The sequence below is a fragment of the Polyodon spathula genome, chromosome 21 (genome assembly GCF_017654505.1).
Source record: "Polyodon spathula isolate WHYD16114869_AA chromosome 21, ASM1765450v1, whole genome shotgun sequence".
NCBI lineage: Eukaryota > Metazoa > Chordata > Actinopteri > Acipenseriformes > Polyodontidae > Polyodon > Polyodon spathula.
This window is the reverse complement of record NC_054554.1, coordinates 13,801,921-13,825,059: the sequence shown is the minus strand read 5'-3', so window position 1 is coordinate 13,825,059 and position 23,139 is coordinate 13,801,921. Positions and strand designations below refer to the sequence as shown.

At 38.4% G+C, this 23,139-nt stretch overlaps 2 protein-coding genes across 2 annotated transcripts in view; both read right to left on the bottom strand.

Annotated features, from left to right (window-relative positions):
* Nucleotides 1–1,165: 1,165 nt before the first annotated feature.
* Nucleotides 1,166–5,913, bottom strand: LOC121295978 (formin-2-like). The gene is made up of 2 exons (XM_041221087.1): nt 5,747–5,913; nt 1,166–2,101 (listed from the first exon to the last, which is right to left on the bottom strand). Exons 1-2 carry the CDS (start codon nt 5,766–5,768, stop codon nt 1,851–1,853), a joined length of 273 nt encoding a protein of 90 aa, XP_041077021.1. The 5' UTR covers nt 5,769–5,913; the 3' UTR covers nt 1,166–1,850.
* LOC121296701 (transport and Golgi organization protein 6 homolog) overlaps nt 1,166–23,139 on the bottom strand; it is a 40,696-nt gene continuing 18,722 nt past the window's right edge. The window contains exons 4-6 of the mRNA XM_041222472.1: nt 22,053–22,165; nt 5,936–6,136; nt 1,166–2,134 (exon numbers count right to left, since the gene is read on the bottom strand). Coding sequence (XP_041078406.1) covers nt 5,960–6,136; nt 22,053–22,165 — 290 coding nt within the window. The 3' untranslated portion in view covers nt 1,166–2,134; nt 5,936–5,959. The remainder of the gene's footprint in view (nt 2,135–5,935; nt 6,137–22,052; nt 22,166–23,139) is intronic.

The window sequence follows — 23,139 nt, the reverse complement described above, 5'->3', positions numbered from 1 at the left end:
AGTGCAGCCAGGCAAGGTTTTTTTTTTTTTGGATGGCAGAAGAACATTAGTGTCACCAAGGTTATTTAGCATCATAGTACTCTAAATGCCCTTGGACAGTATGAATGAAAGCAGTGCAGGCAATTCTGGTATGTGCAGATAGGAAAATCTGTCTGTCACTGTAGTGTCCAGTATGTTGATTATTATAATTCTGTTATTGCTCCCTCATTGTACTATAATAGCTGACGCCACTGCAGTACATTAGAGCCTTTATAATATTCTGTAGCGCTGATGATTTTGTGTGACTAAAATATGAAACACAAATACAACAATGATGCCTGTATGCACTGACATATATATATATATATATATATATACGGCACCATATACCCTATATATTCATATATATCTATATATAGATATATATATAGAGAGAGAGAGAGAGAGAGAGAGAGAGAGAGAATGAGAGACTCATTATTGTTAATTCATAATAAAATTATTTTACATGTTAACAGAGTACAGTACTTAACACTGTTTATTTTCACAATGTCTGTTTTGTTTTTGTCTGGTGTTGAATCTATGTTTATATTATTATCTTATAATAATATATATTATATAATATTATTAGGTATCCAATAATAATCGTAATCACATACTACTACATATATACTGTTAATAAATAATAATAATAATGGACGATACAGTCATTTACGATGACGTAAAAAAACAAAAAAGTCATAAAGGAAAATATTCAATGGGAAGTAAATTGAGTTTAAATGTTGGTTAGCACTTTTTTTGTTAAACTGTTACCTAATACAGTACACAGTATGCAATATACTGGACATTTTATCAACTAAATAGGTGCTTTGAGTCAATGTAAGTAACCACTGAGCTACAGCAGCCTGAATGTGTCATTTATAGCCTTCTGCTGTTGTAATTAGTTGCAAGAGCATGTGCACTTGGCCATATGAAACGCAGGTTTTAAAAGATAGGAGCTAACCCCTACATATTAGACATGTCAAGGACTGTCAAAAAGTGTTGAATTCTCATAAGGGCCAGCATGAACACATGTAGAAATACACTACTCAATCACCATCTTGTGCAATTTAGTTGAGAACAATACAAAGCATTATAGCTGTACCAAATATACATAGAATATTCATTTGTTACCAATCACAACCGCTACTAAACACACAAAAACACATGACTTTAATTCTGCTGTAGTGTTCTATACCTTGGTAACATCTGTACACAGGAAGCCTTTTGACAAATCTGAAATTGTGATTGATTGTGGTTGATTTCTCATAGGTGAGTCTTAACATCCCAGATATGACTCCATTCAGAATTCTGACCTCACCTTTCAATTGTATTACCTTCTCTATAGCTGCACTTAAGCTCAAAGATAACAAACCAACTTCAACTGCAGGATTATCCAGGATACAATGGTTACCATATTTTTATTTATTATAATGCTTTTGGTTAAATCGGTCTTCTATGGGTTATAGTTTGAATTTTCCTGACTCTTCTGTTAGGGAATAAGTCTCTATGACAAGCTTAAAATAACAACTTCCACTATACAATGGAAGTGTGAAAATGGTTTATAAAAAAGTAACTTATTTTGCAAACAACCACACTTAATGCAGACAAAATTATTTCAGTAAAAGTACACACATTTTCCTTTTTCAAAAACACATATATTATAATAAAGATAAATTTGATTTTTGAATGGTATTTTTTCAAAGATCCTAAGGAAGAAAATATCTTGATCGCTTCTTTGCAGATGTCATCCAACAAGTATGTGAAGAAAAAAAAAAACTAATATCAAAATTGATGAGTATAATATAAGAAAAAGTCACAGGATGACTCATATCTCATTCAACTATGTCTATGGTTGTCACAGGATGGCTTGTCGTGGCGCCCTTGTCGTGGCGCTTCTGCTGCTCTCTTCCTGGTGGTGGAAGCAGTGGAGGTGGGAGCAGTGTGTAGTCTCCTGGCGACAAAGGTGGGAGCAGCATGTAGTCTCCTGGCGACGAAGGTGGGGGCAGCGTGTAGACTCCTGGCGACGAAGGTGGGGGCAGCGTGTAGACTCCTGGCGACGAAGGTAGGAGCAGTTTGTAGTGTCCTGGCGACAAAGGTGGGAGCAGCGTGTAGTCTCCTGTCGACAAAGGTGGGAGACAGGACGGGTGAAATGATGAAGGCACTGATGCGCAGTTTAATAAACAGACAGTAAAATAAAAGGGTAGAACAAAAACACAAAACAAAATGGCGAGGTGGCCAAACAAACAGACAGATAAACATGACAGTGGACGAACGCTAAACACACAAGTAGAGTGCTGGAGCAATCATTTGTTATATTTTAAATCACCTCTCCTCTCTCTCACCCGTTCTCCACTTCCCGAACACACAAATCTGAGTGAGTGAAAACATACTGCTTTTATGCAGCTGTACCGAGACTCGATTGCTAATCAATCATTCAATTGGAGTGCTATGCAATCCTCGTGCCTAAATACAAATATACATTTTAAATTGCTCGTGTTACACAGACCCATTTATATCCCGTACCCATTTATATACATTTATATATTTTTTCATAAGCATTGAGCCAGAGTTCCTGTTTCGACTGCCGCATGCCACACATTACAAACAAACCCCATTCATGATATGACATTATCAGTATGGTTGAAGTGCTTCAAAAATCAAAGCTCACTTTGTAATGTAACTGAAATTGAATCCTGAGAAAACAGCTTCAAAATTAAAATGAAACATGGTCTTGTATTTTTTCACCATTTTTGGATTGTAACAAAACAATCTGTCAACCATTCACTTTGCAACAACTTAGGTAGTTGCCCCATCCACATTAAAAACCTTGTGTTAATGTGTGGCTGTCGACTAGTGAGTTGTTAAACTAGCAGGCACACAAATGAATGAACTTGTGCAGATTGTGGCCGAGGGGTAATAGAATAATTACAAACTAGTTAAACCCCTCGGCCAGGGTATTTAAGCCTGCAGCTCTCCTTGCTCTGGGTGGGTGTTCGGAGGAGGAATTGGACAGCGAGAGTAGAGAGAGATATTTAAAATAAATAAGGATCAGTGAAGGCAGTTACCCAGCCTGACCTTAGGTCTGTTTGTATTTTGTGTTCGTGATTTGTTTTACTTCAAACCTTTTACTTTGCTCTGTGAGTGTTTATTTTTGTTTAAATATTTTATTTATTTTTGTATTCTTTAAATAAAATGATGCACGCGCCATTGCACCATACCCGTCTGTTGTTATTCTTCCTTCTGGTCTCAGTCACCGCAACGCGATTTCCTGCCACACGTGGTGGTAACAAGGGGTCACCAGCGCCTCCTGGACTCAGGCCAGAAGACGTAATGCAGAAGGGTACTGCAGTTTCGTTTTTTTTTTTTTTTAATTGTTATAATTATTTTTTGGAGTGTGGAAGAGGAAGGAAGGATGGGAGGAATGAGGAGGAGCTGCAAAAAGCAGCAGCAGAGGCAACAGCAGCAGCAGAAGAGGTGGTGGACCCGGGCTCCAACTCGGTTTGGACCTCTGGACTGGGCAGCCGAGCAGGAAGAATGGAGGGCTGAAGTGGCCCCTATGTGCGTAGCCTGTGGTGAGTTAGGGCACGTTCAGGAGGACTGCCCCTATGGCGACCCCCAATATGAGGGGGCCTAGAACCAGGGCCTGGTTGGGGATGCAGCAGAGTGGTTCTGGACGAGAGACCAGACTCTGCCAACACCCAAGAGGGAAGATCTCGAACAGCCACAACCCAAGCCTGCCCCAGCTGAGGAGGAGTGCCTGCTGGTCCCACGACAGCCACCGGAGGAGAGAAACTGGGGAGCCTTCCTCCACACCATAGGGGTGACACAGGAGTGCTACCTCTGTGGGGAGTGGGGGCACTTTCCACGCAACTGCTCCCTCCCACTAGAAGAATATCTGCTGGTTCTGCCACCTCCACCAAGAGGGGAGGAGCCCGAGCATCCTGCGCCTGAGTGGGAGGAGCCTGAGCGTCCTGCGCCTGAGTGGGAGGAACGCGAGCATCCACAGCTCAAGAAGGGGGAGCCGGAATGCCTGCTGGTTCTACCTCCACCTCAGTGGGAGGACTGCTTGTCACTCCCACATCCACCAGCAGAGGAACACCTGCTGGTTCCACCTCCACCGCCGTGGGAGGACTGCTTGTCGCTCCCACCTCCACCAGCACAGGGAAAGTACCTGCTTGTGGCACCTCCACCACTGTGGGAGGACTATGCGCTGCTCCCACCTCCTCCAGCGGAGGGAATATGCCCGCTGGTTTCCCCACTGCAACCAGAAGGGGAGGAGCCCCTGCCGCCTTTGCTGCCAGAAAAGGAGGAGCCCCTGCCGCCGTTGCTACCAGAAGAAGAGGGGCCCCTGCAGCCTTTATGGCCAGAAGGGGAGGAGCCCCGGTCATCTTAGCTGCCAGAAGGAAAGGAGCCACTGCCGCCTTCGCCAGGAGCACAGCAGCAGGAGCTGCCTCAGTCTCCACCACCACCAGGAACAGAGCAGTAGGAGCTGCCTCTGTCTCTACCACCACCAGGAGCAGAGCAGCAGGAGCTGCCTCTGCCTCCACTACCACCAGGAGCAGAGCAGCAGGAGCTGCCTCTGTCTCCACCGCCACCAGGAGAAGAGCAGCAGGAGCTGCCTCTGTCTCCAACCCCACTAGAGGGAGAGACCTCAGCAGCCTGGGGTTGCCTGTCTCTCCTCTGCTTCACCTAGGGCCGCTGTCGGCTCTGCTTCGCCTGGGGCCACTGCCGGCTCTACTTCGCTTGGGGCCGCTGCCAGCTCTGCTTCGCCTGTGGCCGCTGCCGGCTCTGCTTCGCCTAGGGTCACTGCCTGGCTTGTGCTGCCTGGAGCTGGTACTAGTCCTGCAGGACTAGGAAGCACCAGGGCCAGCGCCTCAGAAAAGGGGGCGGCCGGCTACAAAGAAGGGGGGGGGGGGGGGGGGGGAGGACCAGCTCCTCCAGCCGCACTTTCACGACAGGAGGAACAGTGGCTAAAGCCCCGGAAGAGGGAGCTGCCAGCCACAAAGGAGTGGAGGGAGAAGGACCTCCCACCCTGGTCGCCACCAACGACACCTTGCTCCCCCTCTTCCGGGACTTTGAGACTAAGTGGGGAGGTGGCTGTTGGGGCCATGTGTGCTTCACACAAGGAGGGGGATATGTAGCAGGGCGGTAGGAAAGCCCTGCTTAAATATATTTTGCTTGTTTATTTTTAGAATGGGATTTCCCCCTCCGTCCCTGTGTTATTTATTGTATTTGTTTATTGTGTTTTATTTTGTTTATAGATTTCGGCGAACGCCATGTGTTCTTGTTTTGTAGCGTGGATGGGAAGCCCCATCCACATTAAAAACCTTGTGTTAATGTGTGGCTGTCGGCTAGTGCGTTGCTAAACTAGCCGGCAGTCACACAAACTAATTAACTTGTGCAGATTGTGGCCGAGGGGTAATATAATAATTACAAACTAGTTAAACCCCTTGGCCACTGTATTTAAGCCTGCAGCTCTCCTTGCTCTGGGTGGGTGTTCAGAGGAGGAACTGGAGAGCGAGAGGAGAGGAGAGATATTCAAAATAAATAAGGATCAGTGAAAGCAGTCACCCAGCCTGACCTTAGGTCTGTTTGTATTTTGTGTTCGTGATTTGTTTTACTTCAAACCTTTTATTTTGCTCTGTGAGTAAGTGTTTATTTTTGTTTAAATATTTTATTTATTTTTGTATTCTTTAAATAAAACGACGCATGCGCCATTGCACCATACCCGTCTGTTGTTCCTCCTCCATCTGGTCTGAGTCACCGCAACGCCATTTCCTGCCACAAACCCCTTCTCTACCCTTTTTAGGCAAAACCAACTTTGGCGATCCCCCAGAATTAACAACAAACTTGCAGTTCAAGTTATTAAACAGAGATTTAAAATGAGCAGTAACACATTACAAGCATTATACAATACAGTGTTGTGCAGAAACAGCAGGTTCTAAGGGATCACCACAATCTTCTTCTCGAGTTTCTGTGCTAGGAAGATGTAGCGCCACATGACATCATCAAGCTCTTCCAGCTCCAGGTGGGCGTAGATCATGGTGACATCATCGAGGTCGTGCTGCAATACATGCTTGAGGACACGGTACAGATCCCGCAGCACGCCACTGAGCATCTGGAAACAACAAAAACAATGTTCCTTTAAAAATACTGTTGTTTAGGACCAATCTATTACAATACCACTTAACTCCTTTTAGGGCATATAGCTATGAATTTAGTATTTATTTAATTTTTTGCTTTGATATTTTTATCCATTGCTCAATCTCTGCCTGCCATCTTGCTTGCAGGCCTGTGTTGCTTTGCCATGTGTCTTTGACACCTGGTTCATGACAAATCATGTGATTTGGTGACCTTTCAACACTATTGACACCATCTGCTTTATAGGAACAGTAAATAGAAGCATGATGGCAGTTGGTTACACAGAACAGTAGGAAAACATGATCAATAATTAAATATACAGTAACATACAAAAATAAGCTCTTGTGGAAAAATCTATAAGGGGAGCAGTAATACCGTTTAAACTTTTTACTTGCTTTGTCCTTTAGTTACACACATGGCTATCAGCAGCCAGATGCAGTTAAACAGAACTGTATCTGTATCTGGAGAAAGGTCATTATAGCTAAAGCTATGCTAAAAGCTATTAATAAAACAGGTACTTTTGTTTTTATTAATAACCCATATAATCAATATTTGATAATACTTAAACTATACTATAATAATATACTATACTGTTCAATATCCTTTTTTTAAATATAAGTTATGTATGATTGTCTGCTGTTGCTTCCTTTTTATTTATTTGACGTTCTTGCTAACTATTTCAGCAAAACATTGCCTCTCTAAATTTCTGCTGGAATAGTTAGTAGGCATAGCAAATAATGATCTAAGCAAAAACAACAATAGATAATCATACAGAAAGGACATAGTAGGATATTAAATTAGGTAATAGATTAAATATCAGGACTATGCAGATAATATAAAGCATCCCTTTAATTCACTGAAGGAATTCAAAACTGGCTTACCAGAAGTGCCCTACATTTTTATAGTTTTTTTATACACCCATTTAGCTCGGCAACCAGTCCCCGTTTCACATCAAAAGGACAGGAATGCCTCCACTTCAACAATCAGCTGTTTTTTCAAAGACTACATGGAACATATGTGCACCTGATTAAAAGGCAACACCAGTTTCTCAACACCAGCTATTACCTTCTTTACAAAAAAACAAAGGGAAGAGATTATCATCAAATTACCTGAAGAGCCCTGGGACGGGGGACGGGGGACGGGGGACGGTGGGACGGTTCTATCAGCATTTCAAACAAATGACAAATGGGTATCTTTGTTTCTTTCCTTATGGTACAAGTAATATAAAAGGTGTCAAACTCCAGGACTATTTCAGGTGGTGTCAAACTAGCCCCCAGTGGACATCCACAGTGAAATTCAAAGAAGACAAGCTCGGGGCTCAATTGCAGGCAGAGTTGAGATGCACTTGCTTAAAATGTAATGTAGTTCTCATGTTCCGTAAAATAATTGAAATTATTTTAATAAACGCACAGACCCACATAATCACTAGGATTTGGAAACAGCTGACAAGCCTTAAGTGATGTTTGAAGGCAGAAATGAAAGTGAGGAGAAGTAAAACAAAAAAAAAAAAAAGATGAAAAGTGGCAGGAATCTGGGACCCACTGCCACGTTGGATTTCTTACTCAGGGACCCAAATTGAACTTAAGATTGAGATTACACCTGAAATTAGAATGTATACCAAATAATAAGTGAACTTTAACTGCTGGTTTCACAAACCCAGAGATGCCAATACTTGAGAGTGAACAAAATAGCACCTGCCAAGAAATGTTTTGTCAGGATGGTAAAATAGGTTCTGTATCCAGTCAAATAAAGTTGAGGTAAAATATATATTTAGTTTCAAGTGAAATCTATGTTTTCTTACCTGTGCACAAGGGCTGAAAAATGTTGTATAGCATGTCTTTTCTTTTACTGTTCTTATTCCTTTAGATCGCAAATGCAACTTGTTTACATCAGGAAGTCACTCCCTTTTAATTGTTAAAGGTACAAAAAGAATTATGTTCACTTTCAATTGTTCTTGTTAATTTCTATTTCTGTGGCATCTTCCTTTCCCTCCTGTTTTTTGAGCTTTAATAATAATAATAATAATAATAATAATAATAATAATAATAAATAATAATAATAATAATAATAATAATAAGCCTAAACACTGAACCTACAAAAGAAGCCACACAAAATACTTAAAAATACAGTGCTGCACACACAAGGCAAGAGCTCTCAAACTCGAGCTAATCATCCACTAGGCTTATTTGCAATACTAAGCATTCAATGCTAAGCATTTAATATTGTAAATGTTTATTTTAAGCACAGTTGACATTTTTTACTGCATTTTATGTTACCATGGGAAAAAAAAATGTAAGAAAATATAGTGCTAATAAAAACAAACACTAATGAATTATGTCATGCAAGTTTAATAAAAAAAAAAAAAAATGTTTAAACTTAAAAAAAATAATCTTAACGTTCTGTTAATTAAAAAAAGTTTAAAATGACCTCTTGATTTTTCACTGTCTTCTGGGAATCAAATGTCAAAAGATGCTTGTTTATTTTATAATTCGTTGGATCACCATGTTTGTCTCCATCAACATGAGGTCACATGCAGATGACAGGCTGTAGTTACTGCGACAAGTATTTATTATGTCTATGTTTTCTGCAGAGAATATGCCTTCCAACGCTCATGATCCATAACTGATACAGAGGCACACAAGCGGACCAATAAAAAAGGCAGACTTATGTATTGTTGTTTAAGATTCAAACGTACTGTCAGCATATTTTTAACAGGAAAGCATTTATAATAAAGACAGAGACGGTGCTCAAAGTTTGAAGGTGAGCTAGACATGCCTAATTTACAGTTTATTCCAGGAGAGTGGGGTCTACAGGCTTTATCAACAGTGTCCACAGTCAAACCCCACCACTGTTGCTTGCTCACTCTCACTACACAAGGGAAACAAAAAACAAATATATATGCAGTATTGTCAAATCTTGCAAATTAATCGCGAGACACACAATTTCGAAGTTAAATTAAGACCTGCTCGCGATCTTGAGACAGTACTGTTGGATCTTGGGATTTTTTACTTTTCGAAAGATATACAGTGGTTTGCAGAAATATTCACCCCACTGCAAAGTTTCCACATTTTGCCCAACACTGCACATCACCCAGTCAACACCATCCCAACTGTCAAGCATGGTGGTGGCAGCATCATGTTATGGGGATGCTTCTCATCAGCAAGGACTGGGAAGCTTGTTAGGACAGAGGGGAGAATGGATGGTGCAATGTACAGGCAAATCCTTGAGGAAAACCTGTTTGAGTCAGCCAAGACTCTGAAACTGGGGAGGAAATTCACATTTCAACAGGACAATGACCCGAAGCACAAAACCAAAGCCACACTGGAGTGGTTGAACAAGAAGAGAATTAATGTTCTTGAGTGTTACAGTCAAAGTTCTGACTTGAATCCAATCGAAAATTTATGGTGAGACTTGAAGATTGCAGTACATCGACGATCCCCAACAGAACTGGAGCAACTTTCCTGTGAAGAATGGGCAAACATTTCACCATTTTACTGTGCGAAGCTAGTAGAGACCTATCCAAAAAGACTCATAGCAGTAATTTCTGCAAAAGGTGCTTCTACCAAATACTTACTTAAGGGGCTGAATACTTATGCAACCAGTAAATTTCATTTTGTACATTTTGCTGACATTTAACCTCCTCCTCATATAACAGTGTTTAATTTAACCACTACAGCTTTGAATAAAAAAACTAATCCAACAAAATGTAACATTATTGGTAGGGGGTGAATACTTCTGCAAATCACTGTATATTAGTCATGGTTGAAAACTCAAAGAAGCGCACACTGTAGATGCAGTTTCAACCCAGACTAGATCAGTTGCTTTCCAGCTCCTTCATATTGCTAAACATGCAACACTCCAGTAGCTGTCCTCGCAGCAGTAACAGGTACAATAATAGATCATGTTGTTTGTAATGTTGAATGGTGATTTGGATTGTATAATTTTGTTAATCATTTTGAGAAGCACTAATAGACGTTTGTAAGAGATTTTTGTTATAGACTCAATGTAACCTGTTGGTTTAAAAAACAAAAAATATTTTGTTGTCTCACATTGAAATATTGGTTTATGTTTTGAAAAAAAAAATCTTGCGAATTGAACGCCAAATCTCTTGATTTCTAAGAGTTTGTCTCATGATTTCTGCACAGGTGTGGTTGGCAATACTGTATATGTGTCTTAATTTTTCGCCAGCACCTTCTTTTCGTTCCTTTATTTTCTGCATTTTATGTAATGCAAACTGCAGAACTCCACCATAACTGTTTAATTCACAGTACTTGTTTCTGGACCAATGAAATAGCAGCTTGCCAAGACAGCCGTCTGCAAGCACCTATGGGGTACGTAATGTAAAAACAACCGCCTTAATGACACTGTCCCTGTTTTTTATGTAAAAACTGCCAGTGGAGATTTTTCATCTCTGTGAAGGTTAAAAAAAAAATATTGCATCGCGTTGCCAAAAGCTAGCACCAATAATGGCAATTAAATCATATTTCAAAAGTATCATACTTTCAAAAAACCGCTCCACCGCTAATATGTTCACATGCTATCCTTTTTTAATGTTTTGAATCAGTGTTGGCAATGCATGTGCAGTTTCTCAAAAATAGTAGTTGAACAGTAGGCTGTGATAAAACAGTGAGCACATGATTGAGAATCACAATAAGCTAGTTATCTTTTTCCTTAAGTTTAAGGGATCACATTCTGCTTCTCTAAAGCTAACCTTTTGCTTGGTCCCTGTACGATATCCATTGGATTAATGAATCATAGTCCGTATTTGCACGCATCTATTTCAAAGCATGTTTTAATTACAGTTGTCCTGCGGATGCCTTGTTTGCATCTCTGCTGATAGCACCTTGTCTGACTAGTGTCTTAATCCTTATCAAAGACATTTAATTCACACTGAAAAACACAAATCTGAGACTCAGTTAAGCTAGGCAATGTCACCTTTCCATTAGCAACACAGAAAGCCTCCTTGGAAAGACATAAACACACAAAAAAAATCCCTAAAATGTTACACCACTTTTGTGAAATCCTTTTATATGTTGGGTGCCAAAGCACAGAGCAGCTGTTTTAAACAAACCTCCTTGATCTTTGTTAAAGTGATTACTTTGTATTGAAACACCTGTGTCTGTTCAAGTGATTATTTTTCCTGAAGTAATTACTGGTGGTCTTACTGAAATAGCAATACTATGAAACTGATATACGTGTACAAGAGATCAGGACTGCCCTATAATCATCACAATGATGGGCTGGGGGTTCTCTTAGGGGCGATCGGATCAAAGGAAACAAATATATGAAGAGCTTGAATATATGAAAAATGCTGCAAAAGTTTATTTTTTTGGGTAATAAAATCAATACATTTATCAACACCAGTGAACTAAAAATCAGTAATACATTTAGCATTAAACTTAATCACATAAAAGCACAGATTTATTTATTGGTGTATTTATTTCTTTACTTAACCAGTTTGTGGAAAAACTACCATTCCTAGTGATTTTTAATACATCTCTTTGTTTCAGTGTCAATTTGGTAAACCAGAAGATCTCACAGACTACTTGTACTCAAAAACACAGGTTATGCCACTAATTCAATACTTTTTCTCTGTTCCCATTTAATGCTCAACTGTAGATTACATCCAAATAAATAGGGATTGCACAGACTCAGTCAATAAAAACTGCTGCAGTGACATTTTAAACTGCTCAGTTCCAGTTTCTCAACTTAACCCATGCTCTACAGCAGTGGTTCTTAACCTGGGGTGCGAGACATACCAGATTTTTCTAGAAGGTAAATCATTGAAAACACAAATTAAGCACAGGCACGTAAGTACAACTACTCTGTTTAATCAAACCTGTGTATTTATTAACAGTATACATTTTTTAATGATTACTGTAATATACAAACAAAAAAAAAAACTTCAAATTTTTAAGCTAATTGTAGTGAAATTATCTCGCTACAGAATACAGTGTACCACCACGTTGCGGTGTATTTCTTGACGTATATGCAGATGATGATGTGGCAGAGCCGCGGCTTTGTTTGAATTCAGTTAGTTGCTAACTGTTAGCATGTCAGTTACAGTTTACTTCCACAGCAAAACTCTACAACATCTCTGGGTAGTACTTGCCTATTTTTGTGTGCCTACTGTACTATTATTTGTGGTGAGTAATAACATAAAACAATTTTACATATATTTAACCCTTTGCGATCCTATGTCGGACCAGGTCCGACACTACAATTTTCCTTTTCCAGTCTGATGTCAGACCCTATCCGACATCATCAAAAAGACGTCAGCACAGGTCTCTAGTCGTTTTTTCTCTGGAAAAAGCAGTAAAACCTTTCAATGGTGGAGTGAGACCAATAGGGGCCGAGAGAAGCCGAAAAAAAGGGGGCAGATCTGAGCAATACACATAGCCCATGCACCACAGAGATAACATGGACACAAACAAACAAGATAGCTGCTTCCGCATCCAGCGCTCAGAGAATATCACAGACATTTGCAGAGGTCAGAGGATTTATCAGTATGCATGACTACAAAGAGGTATGTGAAAAATACAGTGAAGAAGGGGTGGGGCAAGGCTGGAAAGGCTGGAGTGTCCTTTTACTATGCAATGCCTTTTAAACCTGTTTTACTCAGAAAAAAAAATAAATAAATTAAACCGCGCGTGTAAAGTAAACAGCGTGAAAATAAATTGGACCTGACACGCCTGACAAGCGCTGAATAAATTGACCGAAATTGATAAATTTAAAATTGTATAGTCCCCCCTATCTCCATTTATATGTGTGTTGTTATTACTTTTCTTGACTGAAAAACATGCTGCGTGAAGATTTATCTGCTATAGTACAATATTAGGTTAGATTAGGTTAAGTTTGTATGAGTTTTTTTATATTCTGTTATTGTTATCGCAGTGAAATAAGCCAAAAAAATAGGTCACATGTAATTTGACTTGACGTGTGCCAAGGAAAAGAAGCCTCATACAATAGCTGAGGAATTAGTGAAACCTTGTGCATTAGAAATGGAAAAAATAGTATTGGGACCAGATGCACAAAAGAAGCTTCAGCAGGTTCCCTTGACAAATGATGTGATCCGTTCTAGAATTCATGAGATGAGCCAGGATCTCTTACAGCAAGTTATAGAAGATATCAAAGCTAGTCCTCTTAAAGAGGGTATTCAGCTTGACGAGTCAACTGACATTGATGGCTGCAGTCAGCTGTTGGTGTTTGTGCAGTGCGTAAAGGAGAAAGAAATCTTAGAAGAATTCTTGTTCTGTGAACCATTGCAATTAACTACAAAAGGAATCAATGTGTTTAATCTCGTCAAAGACTTATTTTTGAAGCATAAGATAACACTTGACGTGTGTGGATCAATTTGCACCAATGGTGCCCCTGCCATGTTAGGAAAAAAATCAGGATCTGTTGCACAAAACATTTGCAACAGCTAAGTGACTCTTTCCAAGGATATTTTTCCACTGGAGATTTTGAATTGGCAAAGAAATGGATACTGGATCAATTTCTTTTTAACCTAGATTCCACCAACGATATTGATTTGATGAAAGATGATCTCATTGAATTACGAGCCAATGGCCGAATCAGAATGGGGTTTGAGACAATGAAGCTTAAGAATTTCTGATGTGCTCAACTAGCACCGTTTCCACAACTGGCGAAGACAGCGCTGGAGATCCGTGTGCCTTTTGCAACTAGATACTTGTGTGAGATAGGATTTTCATCACTCTTACACATCAAAACAAAGGCCAGAAACTGCTTAAATGCGAGTGATAACATGCGTGAGGCTATTTAAAAAAAGTTCCTTGTTTCGCGAACATCATTGAACAAAAGCAACAGTAGAAGAGTCACTGAACCGGTAAACTTAAAAAAAAAAAAAAAAAAAAGGGGGTAATTTTTCATGTATTCTTCATTTTACTGCGAAATTAAAATAATATATAATTCTCTCTTTTATTCTATATTTATGATATAAAATTTAAAGAACTGACCTACTTCTGCGTTTTTTGATAAGGGGTGTGAGAACATATTTTGAGAACCAAAGGGGTGCAGGCTGCAGTAAAGGTTAAGAACCACTGCTCTACAGTAAGCCACTGAATGCACATCTTTTCCAAGTCTGTGAAACATAAATTCATAAAGAATTGAATTACACTCACTGCCGAAGATCCTGCCGAGTCCTCAATCAAATTAAAAGGCAAACTCATGAGCTGCAAGGTTACATAGAACTGTTTTTCCATGCCAGGATATTTTCTGACCGTGTTGTCATTGCGTGGCTCACATAGCCCTAAACAGGGAGTCTCATTTGCCCTTTACATGCATGTACAACCAGTTCACACTTAACAGACCTGCCAAGGAAAACAAGATATTAGAGCCATCAGCATCATGAAAATGAAAGAATCATCAGCATCATGAAAATGTAAAGAATCAACACATCACAACAAAAAAAAAAAAAATGGAACATGCATATGGAATATTCAATTTGCAGTGCCTGGTTCCCTAGGGAATATTTACACAAGACCAGCAAGCCGGAAGCGATGAGTAAAGATACCCAAGTGATGCTGCTTCATTATTTCATTTATGCAACACTCTGGATATTAAAGTTTGCAGTTTCTTCTATTTGTGCGGTTTTAGAAAGGGCAGATTTTGTGAGCTCAGGTTGACGAAGGCAATGCTGCTGCATTTATGGAACTTTATCAAGAACCATGGCACACAGACTGCATCTAATTCAGCTGTGATGTTTCATTTGGGACTGCAGTAGAACTGCCTAGCTATAATAACACTTTTACCAACTGGACGGTTGAGGGTACTGTATATTTACATGGTTTGGGTTGGATTTGTCTACCTGTGCTCAGATTGACTGTAACGACCTTGAACGTTGTATAAATGCATACACCCACAGATTCTGACACTCTCAATAACTAGTTCTACAGAATTTCTCCAGTGCAAGTTTCATCACATGAGGACAAGCGGTTCTCTAGATGCCCGTAGAGTGCAGAGAATGGCCGGTAGAAACACACCCATGCGTAAAGCAGCCTGGTGTCTGCTCCACATTCTGTAGTTCTGAATGGCACCAGTACAAGCAGCTTAAAAGTTCAATTCAACAGAAACAACATTTTCAAAAGATTTTGTAAAGAATGCCAAGGAAATGTTAAACAGCACTGATGAAAATCTAAGGTTAATGTATAATAAACAAAGTCAAGTTAGCAAGTTGTGGGGGCTATATCTGACATAGCCACTTTAGAGTTTCATTTTATATATATATATATATATATATATATATATATATATATATATATATATATATATATATATATAGTGGAAGGGGCCCTGCAAGTGTAAAAATGTATGTTTGTGGCAGGGACAGGGTGAAAAGCCTCCCTGCCAAGCTAATTGTTTTTGTTTAATTGATTTCATTGTGTTATTGTTTGATGTAATTGTTATTTGTTAATATTTATTTGTTTTGGCAGTTGGCCTTGTTATTGTAAATTGAGACAAGCTACCAGGTATTAAGAGAGCAGCCAGGCTGCTCAAGAAGAGCCTGGCTGTGTGTTGTATTCATTGAAAAATGTACTGTGTTTAAAGGTTAAACCTATGTTTGGTTTATGTGCGTTTGTGTAAAACTGTTTATATGTTTTGACATGGTAAAGAGCTTAGCTGTCCTGCATGTTAGTCAGGGACCTGCATACGTTTAGTAAGTGCTCAGAAGAGCTAGTTGTTATTTTTATTTTGTTTGATTTATGTATTGTAATAAAACTGCGTAAAGAAAGCACTGAAAAAAACAATTAAGTCTCTTGGTCACGTTTTTATAGGGGCACGAACCCAAAATAAGGCCATGTTTTATAGTTAAGTGCTGCATTAATCACTCCTGCCAGATTTGCATGTGCACTTATATCCTCCTTCACCACATTTTTACAGACCCACTATACTTAAAATCCATAGTTAGCAGCAACTGAAGCCATCAAAACAAGTATGTGAATTGTCCCATTATTGTACGAGGAGTTCTGGATAATTACCCCTATTTAAAATAGTGCTGGGATGAATATGGGATTTTCATATTCTAATAGTCTTTCAAAATTTAAACAAATATCCAAATATAATGAATATTTTAAATAATCTGGAAAACAAAAGTATAATTTGTACCATATTACAATAACCCCACTGGCGCCCCATCAAATTACCCCTAATTGAAAGAAAAGCAAAACTATTCTGTACAGTAGGACTTGCGTTATTTATGTCAGATGTCATTTAAGCATTGGTTTCCTTCGCATAATAATTTGATGAAAGTCTTTTATAAATCCTGTCCCTTTTGCCACAGAATACATTCCCAGAAGTGTTTCTTTAAACTATTTAAATATTTGTCCCCGCACTCATTTAAAATGAACCACAACATTTTATTTATTTTGCAGATGGTGTGAAAATCAAGTTTTCCTTTTAAAAAAAAAAGAAGAAGTAAAACACGGCTAAAAAGTTGATTTAGTTAGTTACACATTCATGCTGGCTAGCTTGGAATAACCCCAATTTATAATATGTGATTAGCCACTTAAAATGAAGGAACGTAAAGCCAGGAAACACCTCATTCAAAGTGTGACGCATTTTACGATACATGAGAAAATACACCAGTACCATCAATCTCTCACATTGATGTAATACAATATCTAATCATGACTGCTGGTAAATAAACAAACTATAAGTGGTTCACTTTTTAGTAATTTAGTAGCAGAGTAGTTGATTAGATCAACACATACTCTGCTGGGATAAACCACTGCTGGGTTTTTACAGGACTCAGAAACCCCAGACAGCTAGTTTAAGAAATCCAAAGTTATACCCTAGTTCTGTAAATTTCTCTAAAAAATACAGCCTATCCCAGCCAGGAGAGATTGATCAAATCAACTTTTATGTCAAGTCGGCTAGTGGTTATCTCTTCCAGCACTTACTGATTATATTTGTGTTACCCAGCAAAATAATCACCCACCTAACTCCAAATCTGCAGTTATGGGTACTTGTTTTATGACTGTTGCAGGCAATTGTAAAATTGATGTCAAAGACAACCTCTACCAAAGGAGTTTCTCACCCACCAAAGAGACACCTAGCCATTACCACTGTTACATCTGCAAGCCTACAGTAAGACTAAATGGTTTACAGATGAGATGGGGTGAATGATACATGGGGTTCAGTAAAAGGTTAATATTATAGATAACACAACATTTGTAAATCATTCATAAATCCTTAACTGCAAGGTGGAATACATTCCAGATCTGCTAAATTCTATCTGAAATTGAATATTGACATTTTTTATTATTCAAATATCCTCCATATAGTTGTAATTTTTTTTTACTATTATTATTCAAATATTCTCCATAGGGTTGTAAAAATATGTCTCAAACATAGTATGTGAATGACACATTGAGTTTCACAATTTTAGGTTCGATCTGAAGCATGATGTGTGTCTTAAACTTCTAATGTTGGGTTTCCTGCAAAACACTGCCTCACTGTACCTTGAATGAACTGCTTCCAGTCAACCAAACATCATTACTTTACAATCATGGTTCCTTTATCTTTATTTTATGAGGGAGTTTTCACTGCTACATCAATGGCTTTCTTTATTGCATTATCAACATTGCATTCTCTTTTAGATTAATCTGCCCATGACAATCCTTACATAGTTAGTATTTACTTTGCAGTATGTGGGGTATACAGGTTTCCAATATAACTATGAACAAAATGCATAATGTAAACATACTCTAGGTATTGTAGCTGGAGATCAGAAATGTGAATACCACTTATTTTTTTTTATTTTTTTTTTTTAAATTGACAATTACGTGACATGAAAACATTAAACAAGCTACTTCCCTACTGACTGCCATCCCGAAACATGCTTTGACGCGTAAGAGGTGATATGACCTGGGAAGTTAAGTAAAATGAAAATACAAGTTTGATACAACATAAATTTTTTAGAATTGTAAAAGTGGCATTGCAAATAGGGTTTATGAAATTTTGTTTGATAAAAACACTTTAAATCATGTTTCCTGGTTGGTTTAAATTAAATGCAGTGGTGTGTGTGGGGGGCAATCCAAGCATGATGCAAGTTCACTGCACAGTGGAAAATCTCTAGGTCCTGGGAACCAATCTGAACTCTCCACCCAAGTGTATTTAGTGTGAGCGCCCCACCTGCATGCAAACAAACTCACCATTCAGAACCTGTTCTCTCTTGCCCTCCTTTCTCCTTCCATGAGTCACTTTCACATCTACTGCTGTTGAATACTAGAAACCCCACCTGTGACCAGGTTCCAGACAGCATGATTATTTTTCTTTGTGATTGCTGTGGGAGTGGGCAATTCACTCTAACAGTACTATTCAGTTTAACGAGAAATTAAAAAATCACCTCTGTTCTTCAATTGAACAAAACAAATATTTGAAAGTCTGTTTTAATGTAGCTAAATATTTACATACAATATTAAAAGCAGCGTGTGACAAAGAGAGAAAGAATCTAAGCTGTAAATCTCCCTCCCAACCAGAAAGGGAGCTGTGTAAGGTGAGCAGTATGATTCCCCGTAGACTAGTCAACTCGACGATAGGCAGAAACCGGAAGTTGGCCATTTTGGCGGAAGCGCGTAGCTGCATGTACATGAAAAAAATCCATTGTGATCGGCTACAGGGCAGACAGTGACTGGAGAAACCAGGACAGCAAGCTGACTGCAGGGAAGAGTTGAGTAGTACAAAGGAGATGCAGATATGCAAGTACTGCCCCTTGCACTGAGACGTAATTGCCAGCCAGAGTATGTGTGTGTGTTTGTTTTTCTGTCAGCAAAAGACTGAGGAGGAGAGCCAGCTGATACACGGACACCTGCACCACTTTCACTCAAGATACACAGCACAGTTTCGTGCAGAGTATTGTTTTGTTTCGTATTGTAATCCGCCATGTTTGGCTTCCCCTATACCATTGCTGGTATAGGGGCGACTTAGTTTCTTTTTTGTATATATTCAAACTTTAATTAACCTCTTACGCCCCCCTGTTCCGCGGGTGGAACATGGTACTGCAATTACACATTATATTTCAAAAATCATCTGTAACATTATTACAAAAGCAAAACAGCAAAAAAACTGACTCAATATCAAAAACGTTGTTTTCTTACCGTCAAACAGCGAAGGAATTTTTCGAATTCGCCATTTCACCGCTGAGATATTCCCTTTGCAACGTGTATAGTACCTCACAGTTCAAAAACAACTCTGATCGACTAGCTGTGCATTTCGCTGCTCTGGCCTTACACATATCTGTTGATGGTGAAATCTCGCAGATCACGTTGTAGGGGAGGTCACAAGTTGTCCAATCACACCTTGACTTTGTTTGTAGCCTAATCCATTGAAGAGTAATCAATGTGTGTATGTAAACAAGACACATATTTGCAAGCGAGAGCGCAACATTACGCACATAGGATCAAGGTTTCTTACCGTTTTCTGATCATTTTTCTATTTGTAAAATTTATAAAATCGAACGAAATGGCGAGCAGTGTTCCAAAGCATCCCAAAAGAAGTCGATTCAGTCTTTTTGAAGTTTTGGAGGAGATGGATGATAGTGAAAGTTATGGTGAAAATGATCAACTTTCTGGTTTGGAGAGCGCTGATTCAGCGTCTGTGAAGCAGCATTTGAAGATGGATTGGAGCCTCTTCAGGATTTGTAAGTATAATGGATCCACACTACATTTATTATTATTATTATTATTATTATTATTATTATTATTATTATTATTATTATTATTATTATTATGCGTAATTTTCATTTCATTTCACTGTAAATGTTATTAGAAAATGCAACCATCTGACTCTCAAGGGGCACATAGAAATAACATTTTTTAAACAATGTTTATTGCATAGTAAAGAGCAACACCATGTCTCATCTGTGCTGTGCTGCTGTATACAGTCCCTGATCTTTACAATGAAATACAAGTTGCAAGAAGTAATTGTTGCTTCCCGGCGGTCTTTATTATTTTCTCATTGATGTTCATTGATTTAGATTATTGCATGGGAGTGTTTAGCAAACTTTTTTTTTTATATTTCTATGATTACAACGAGTGATGTTATTCACCTAGAGACAGTGTAGGTTTCTTAGCCTTTCAAGATAAGCTGTCTGCCTGCTCCAACAATCACTCACTCAGTTCCTTTGTTTGCCACATGTCAATCAAAGTAAAAGGAACTGAGGTGTTTTCAGTCTGGCAGCCTGATTTAGAGCAGCAAATGTGTCTGCAATCTCATTATTATTATTATTATTATTATTATTATTGTAGACATTTAGCAGACGCCTTTATCCAATAATCAACATATGTTCACCTGTCAGCAATGCTTCAATGAGTGTAAACACTTTATTTAAAAAAAAAAAAAAATCTTCTCATTATTTTGCTTCTTGACATTTACATACTTTCAAGCAAGTGAGTAACAAAAACACAGTCAGGTACTGAAAATTCAGAGCTACAAAAAAATCTCAGTAGCAGCATTCTCCTGCACAAACACACAGTTATGTAAGAGCAATTTGCCTGACAGTTGTGGCATATGAACTGAGAGTATTTGTCATGCATACTCATCATGGATACATTTCGGGCACCCCAAAGTTCTCCAAAAAGGCCACCTTTTGAATGAAATATTGGACAAATAAGTAAAAAAGAGGATTATAAAATCTAATTCATGTGGCAATGTATAGCATGTGAGGTGCCAGAAGGTAATTTTCCTTTTAGAACTTGCTCAAGAAACAAGTGTATGACTGGCCATAAATATTTACACAATATTCATTTCTGGAGAGGTTTGGAGAGGTTTTGGGATCCCTGGGCCTAGCTTTGTAAAAATGCATGTAGAATTTGATCCCTTTATTCAATCAGTTTCAATTTATATCCAGTGTAGTAGACTTGCTGGGGAAGCACTGGAAAAAAATCTGGCTCTTTTCATGTGCTACAAGGTGAAAAAATGATGATAGAATGTAAACAAATGAAAAGCTTTTCTTGTTTTTTATGTTTTTTTTTCTGGATATCTCCTTCCAGTGTGGTACTGAGTAAGACTTATATCAAATCTGATAGAAGTTTTAGTCCTAATGGCCAGGGGGTTACCTTGCATTCAAGCCCTGAAACATGCCTGTGCTGTCTATACTTTGTAAGATAATGTGATTTATTTAAGGCCATAGCCCTCCAGGTGGAAATTGCCTGTGGAAGGCTGGGGGTTTAACAGGTTAAACACAGATGTTTTTGAAAGAATACAGTGTGTTTGCTTGTTGTTTATTATCACACCACTCACCAGCCTGTCACACAGTGCCTTCAAGAATTGCTGCAAGGAGTTCAGTGATTGGAGCACTAAGTTGCTGAGCAGAAGGTAGGAAAACATTAATGTGGTCAACCCCACGTGTACCGAGGCAACAGACACCAGGACTCTACAATATTGGCTGAGTAGCCTACATGCACAACACAGAACAACTAAATCCAATTTTTAGAATGATAAAAGGTTATGTGAACTCAATTATATGTACAGAATGTCATAAAAATAGCCATGCACAGACTTGATCAAAACTGAACAATCTGTTCCAAGATAAATCCTTTACTACAAAAATTATATTTGCCTAGTTTTGAAGGGATGGTTATCTATTCAGAGATATCAAGATATTTAGTGAACAAGGGGTGGAATCTGAGGTGTCTCAACACAATTTGGGGTACCACTGCACTTGTGAAAGTTTGCATATTAATCATTTGCATATATTTGCAGATAAATATAAATTCAAGGCTGCTAATATATTAGACCACGTACATGGAGTCTGAATATGAAAAACACATTGTAAATGGATTGTTTCATTTGAAAAGAAAATGGTTTAAAAGAAAAAATGTTCTTAAATATAACTGAGACAAGGACTTACGGATGTGCTCAATATTAATTACCTGTGTGGCATTGTCATTCCGTCCACGCAGTAGAAGAGCAATGATGTGCACTGCTGCTCGGCACACCTCTGCTTCACTGTCAGTTTTTATAACGGCTGTCAGACAAAACTCAGCTGGAAAAGAAGACAAAGCCCAATGGGTATTTAGTAAACAAAGTTAGGTACTTTTTAATCTATTAAGCACATAACAAAACTTGAAAACACTATCTTTAATTTTAGAAATAAAAGAAAATAGTACAAAACGTATAGAGTAAAACGTAATAAAATCAAAAGTATGAAAATACATTTAACACTAGAACCGCCACGTGGGTCATTTTGACCCATGCATTTTTAAACTGCTTTGTTATGAAAATGAAAGACATCATCTTATACAATTCAAAAGTTTTATTCAGAACATCATATCTAGCATTTGCATCACAGAAACACTGTATTTAAATGGAAAATTAAACATAAAAGGCTTTACTTTCAAAATGAGCGCATACACAGCAGATTGCAAACAGAAAAAATATAATAAAATATACATTTCAAAAGAAACAGGTATGTACATATTCCCGTTACTGGTGTAAACGGGTATATACTGTACATACAAAATTGTAAACACTAAATCATTGTTTTCAATACTACTTAAAAATAAAATATAACACTACTTCCGGTATGACAGCTGCATTGTACTCTGTGGAGGATTGTACGCGTCTGCCTGCTAGCTCTGTGCATGCATCCAAGAGCTGTGCCATAAACACAAACACAGTTCCATTGAACAATATTGTGTAACACTGGTACATACAAAACTGTAAAACCAAAACATTTTTTTTTCTAAAAGTAACATAAAAAGAATATATAACATACGTTTCATATTAGGCACATAAGTTGTTATCCTACCTGTCGTTTCAGTTTGCTGTATGCATTTGAGTGCAGCTTGCTCTATTCTAATGAAAATGACTACTTTCCAGGTACATTGAGAAATAAAGCAACTAGGCTTTCGCTGAGTTGGCATCTTGGTGCAATTGTACAAATCCACAATCATAGCAATCTCTGTCTTGTAGTCTATAAAGGCTTGAAATAAATTTAAAAAATTAAAAAAACACATG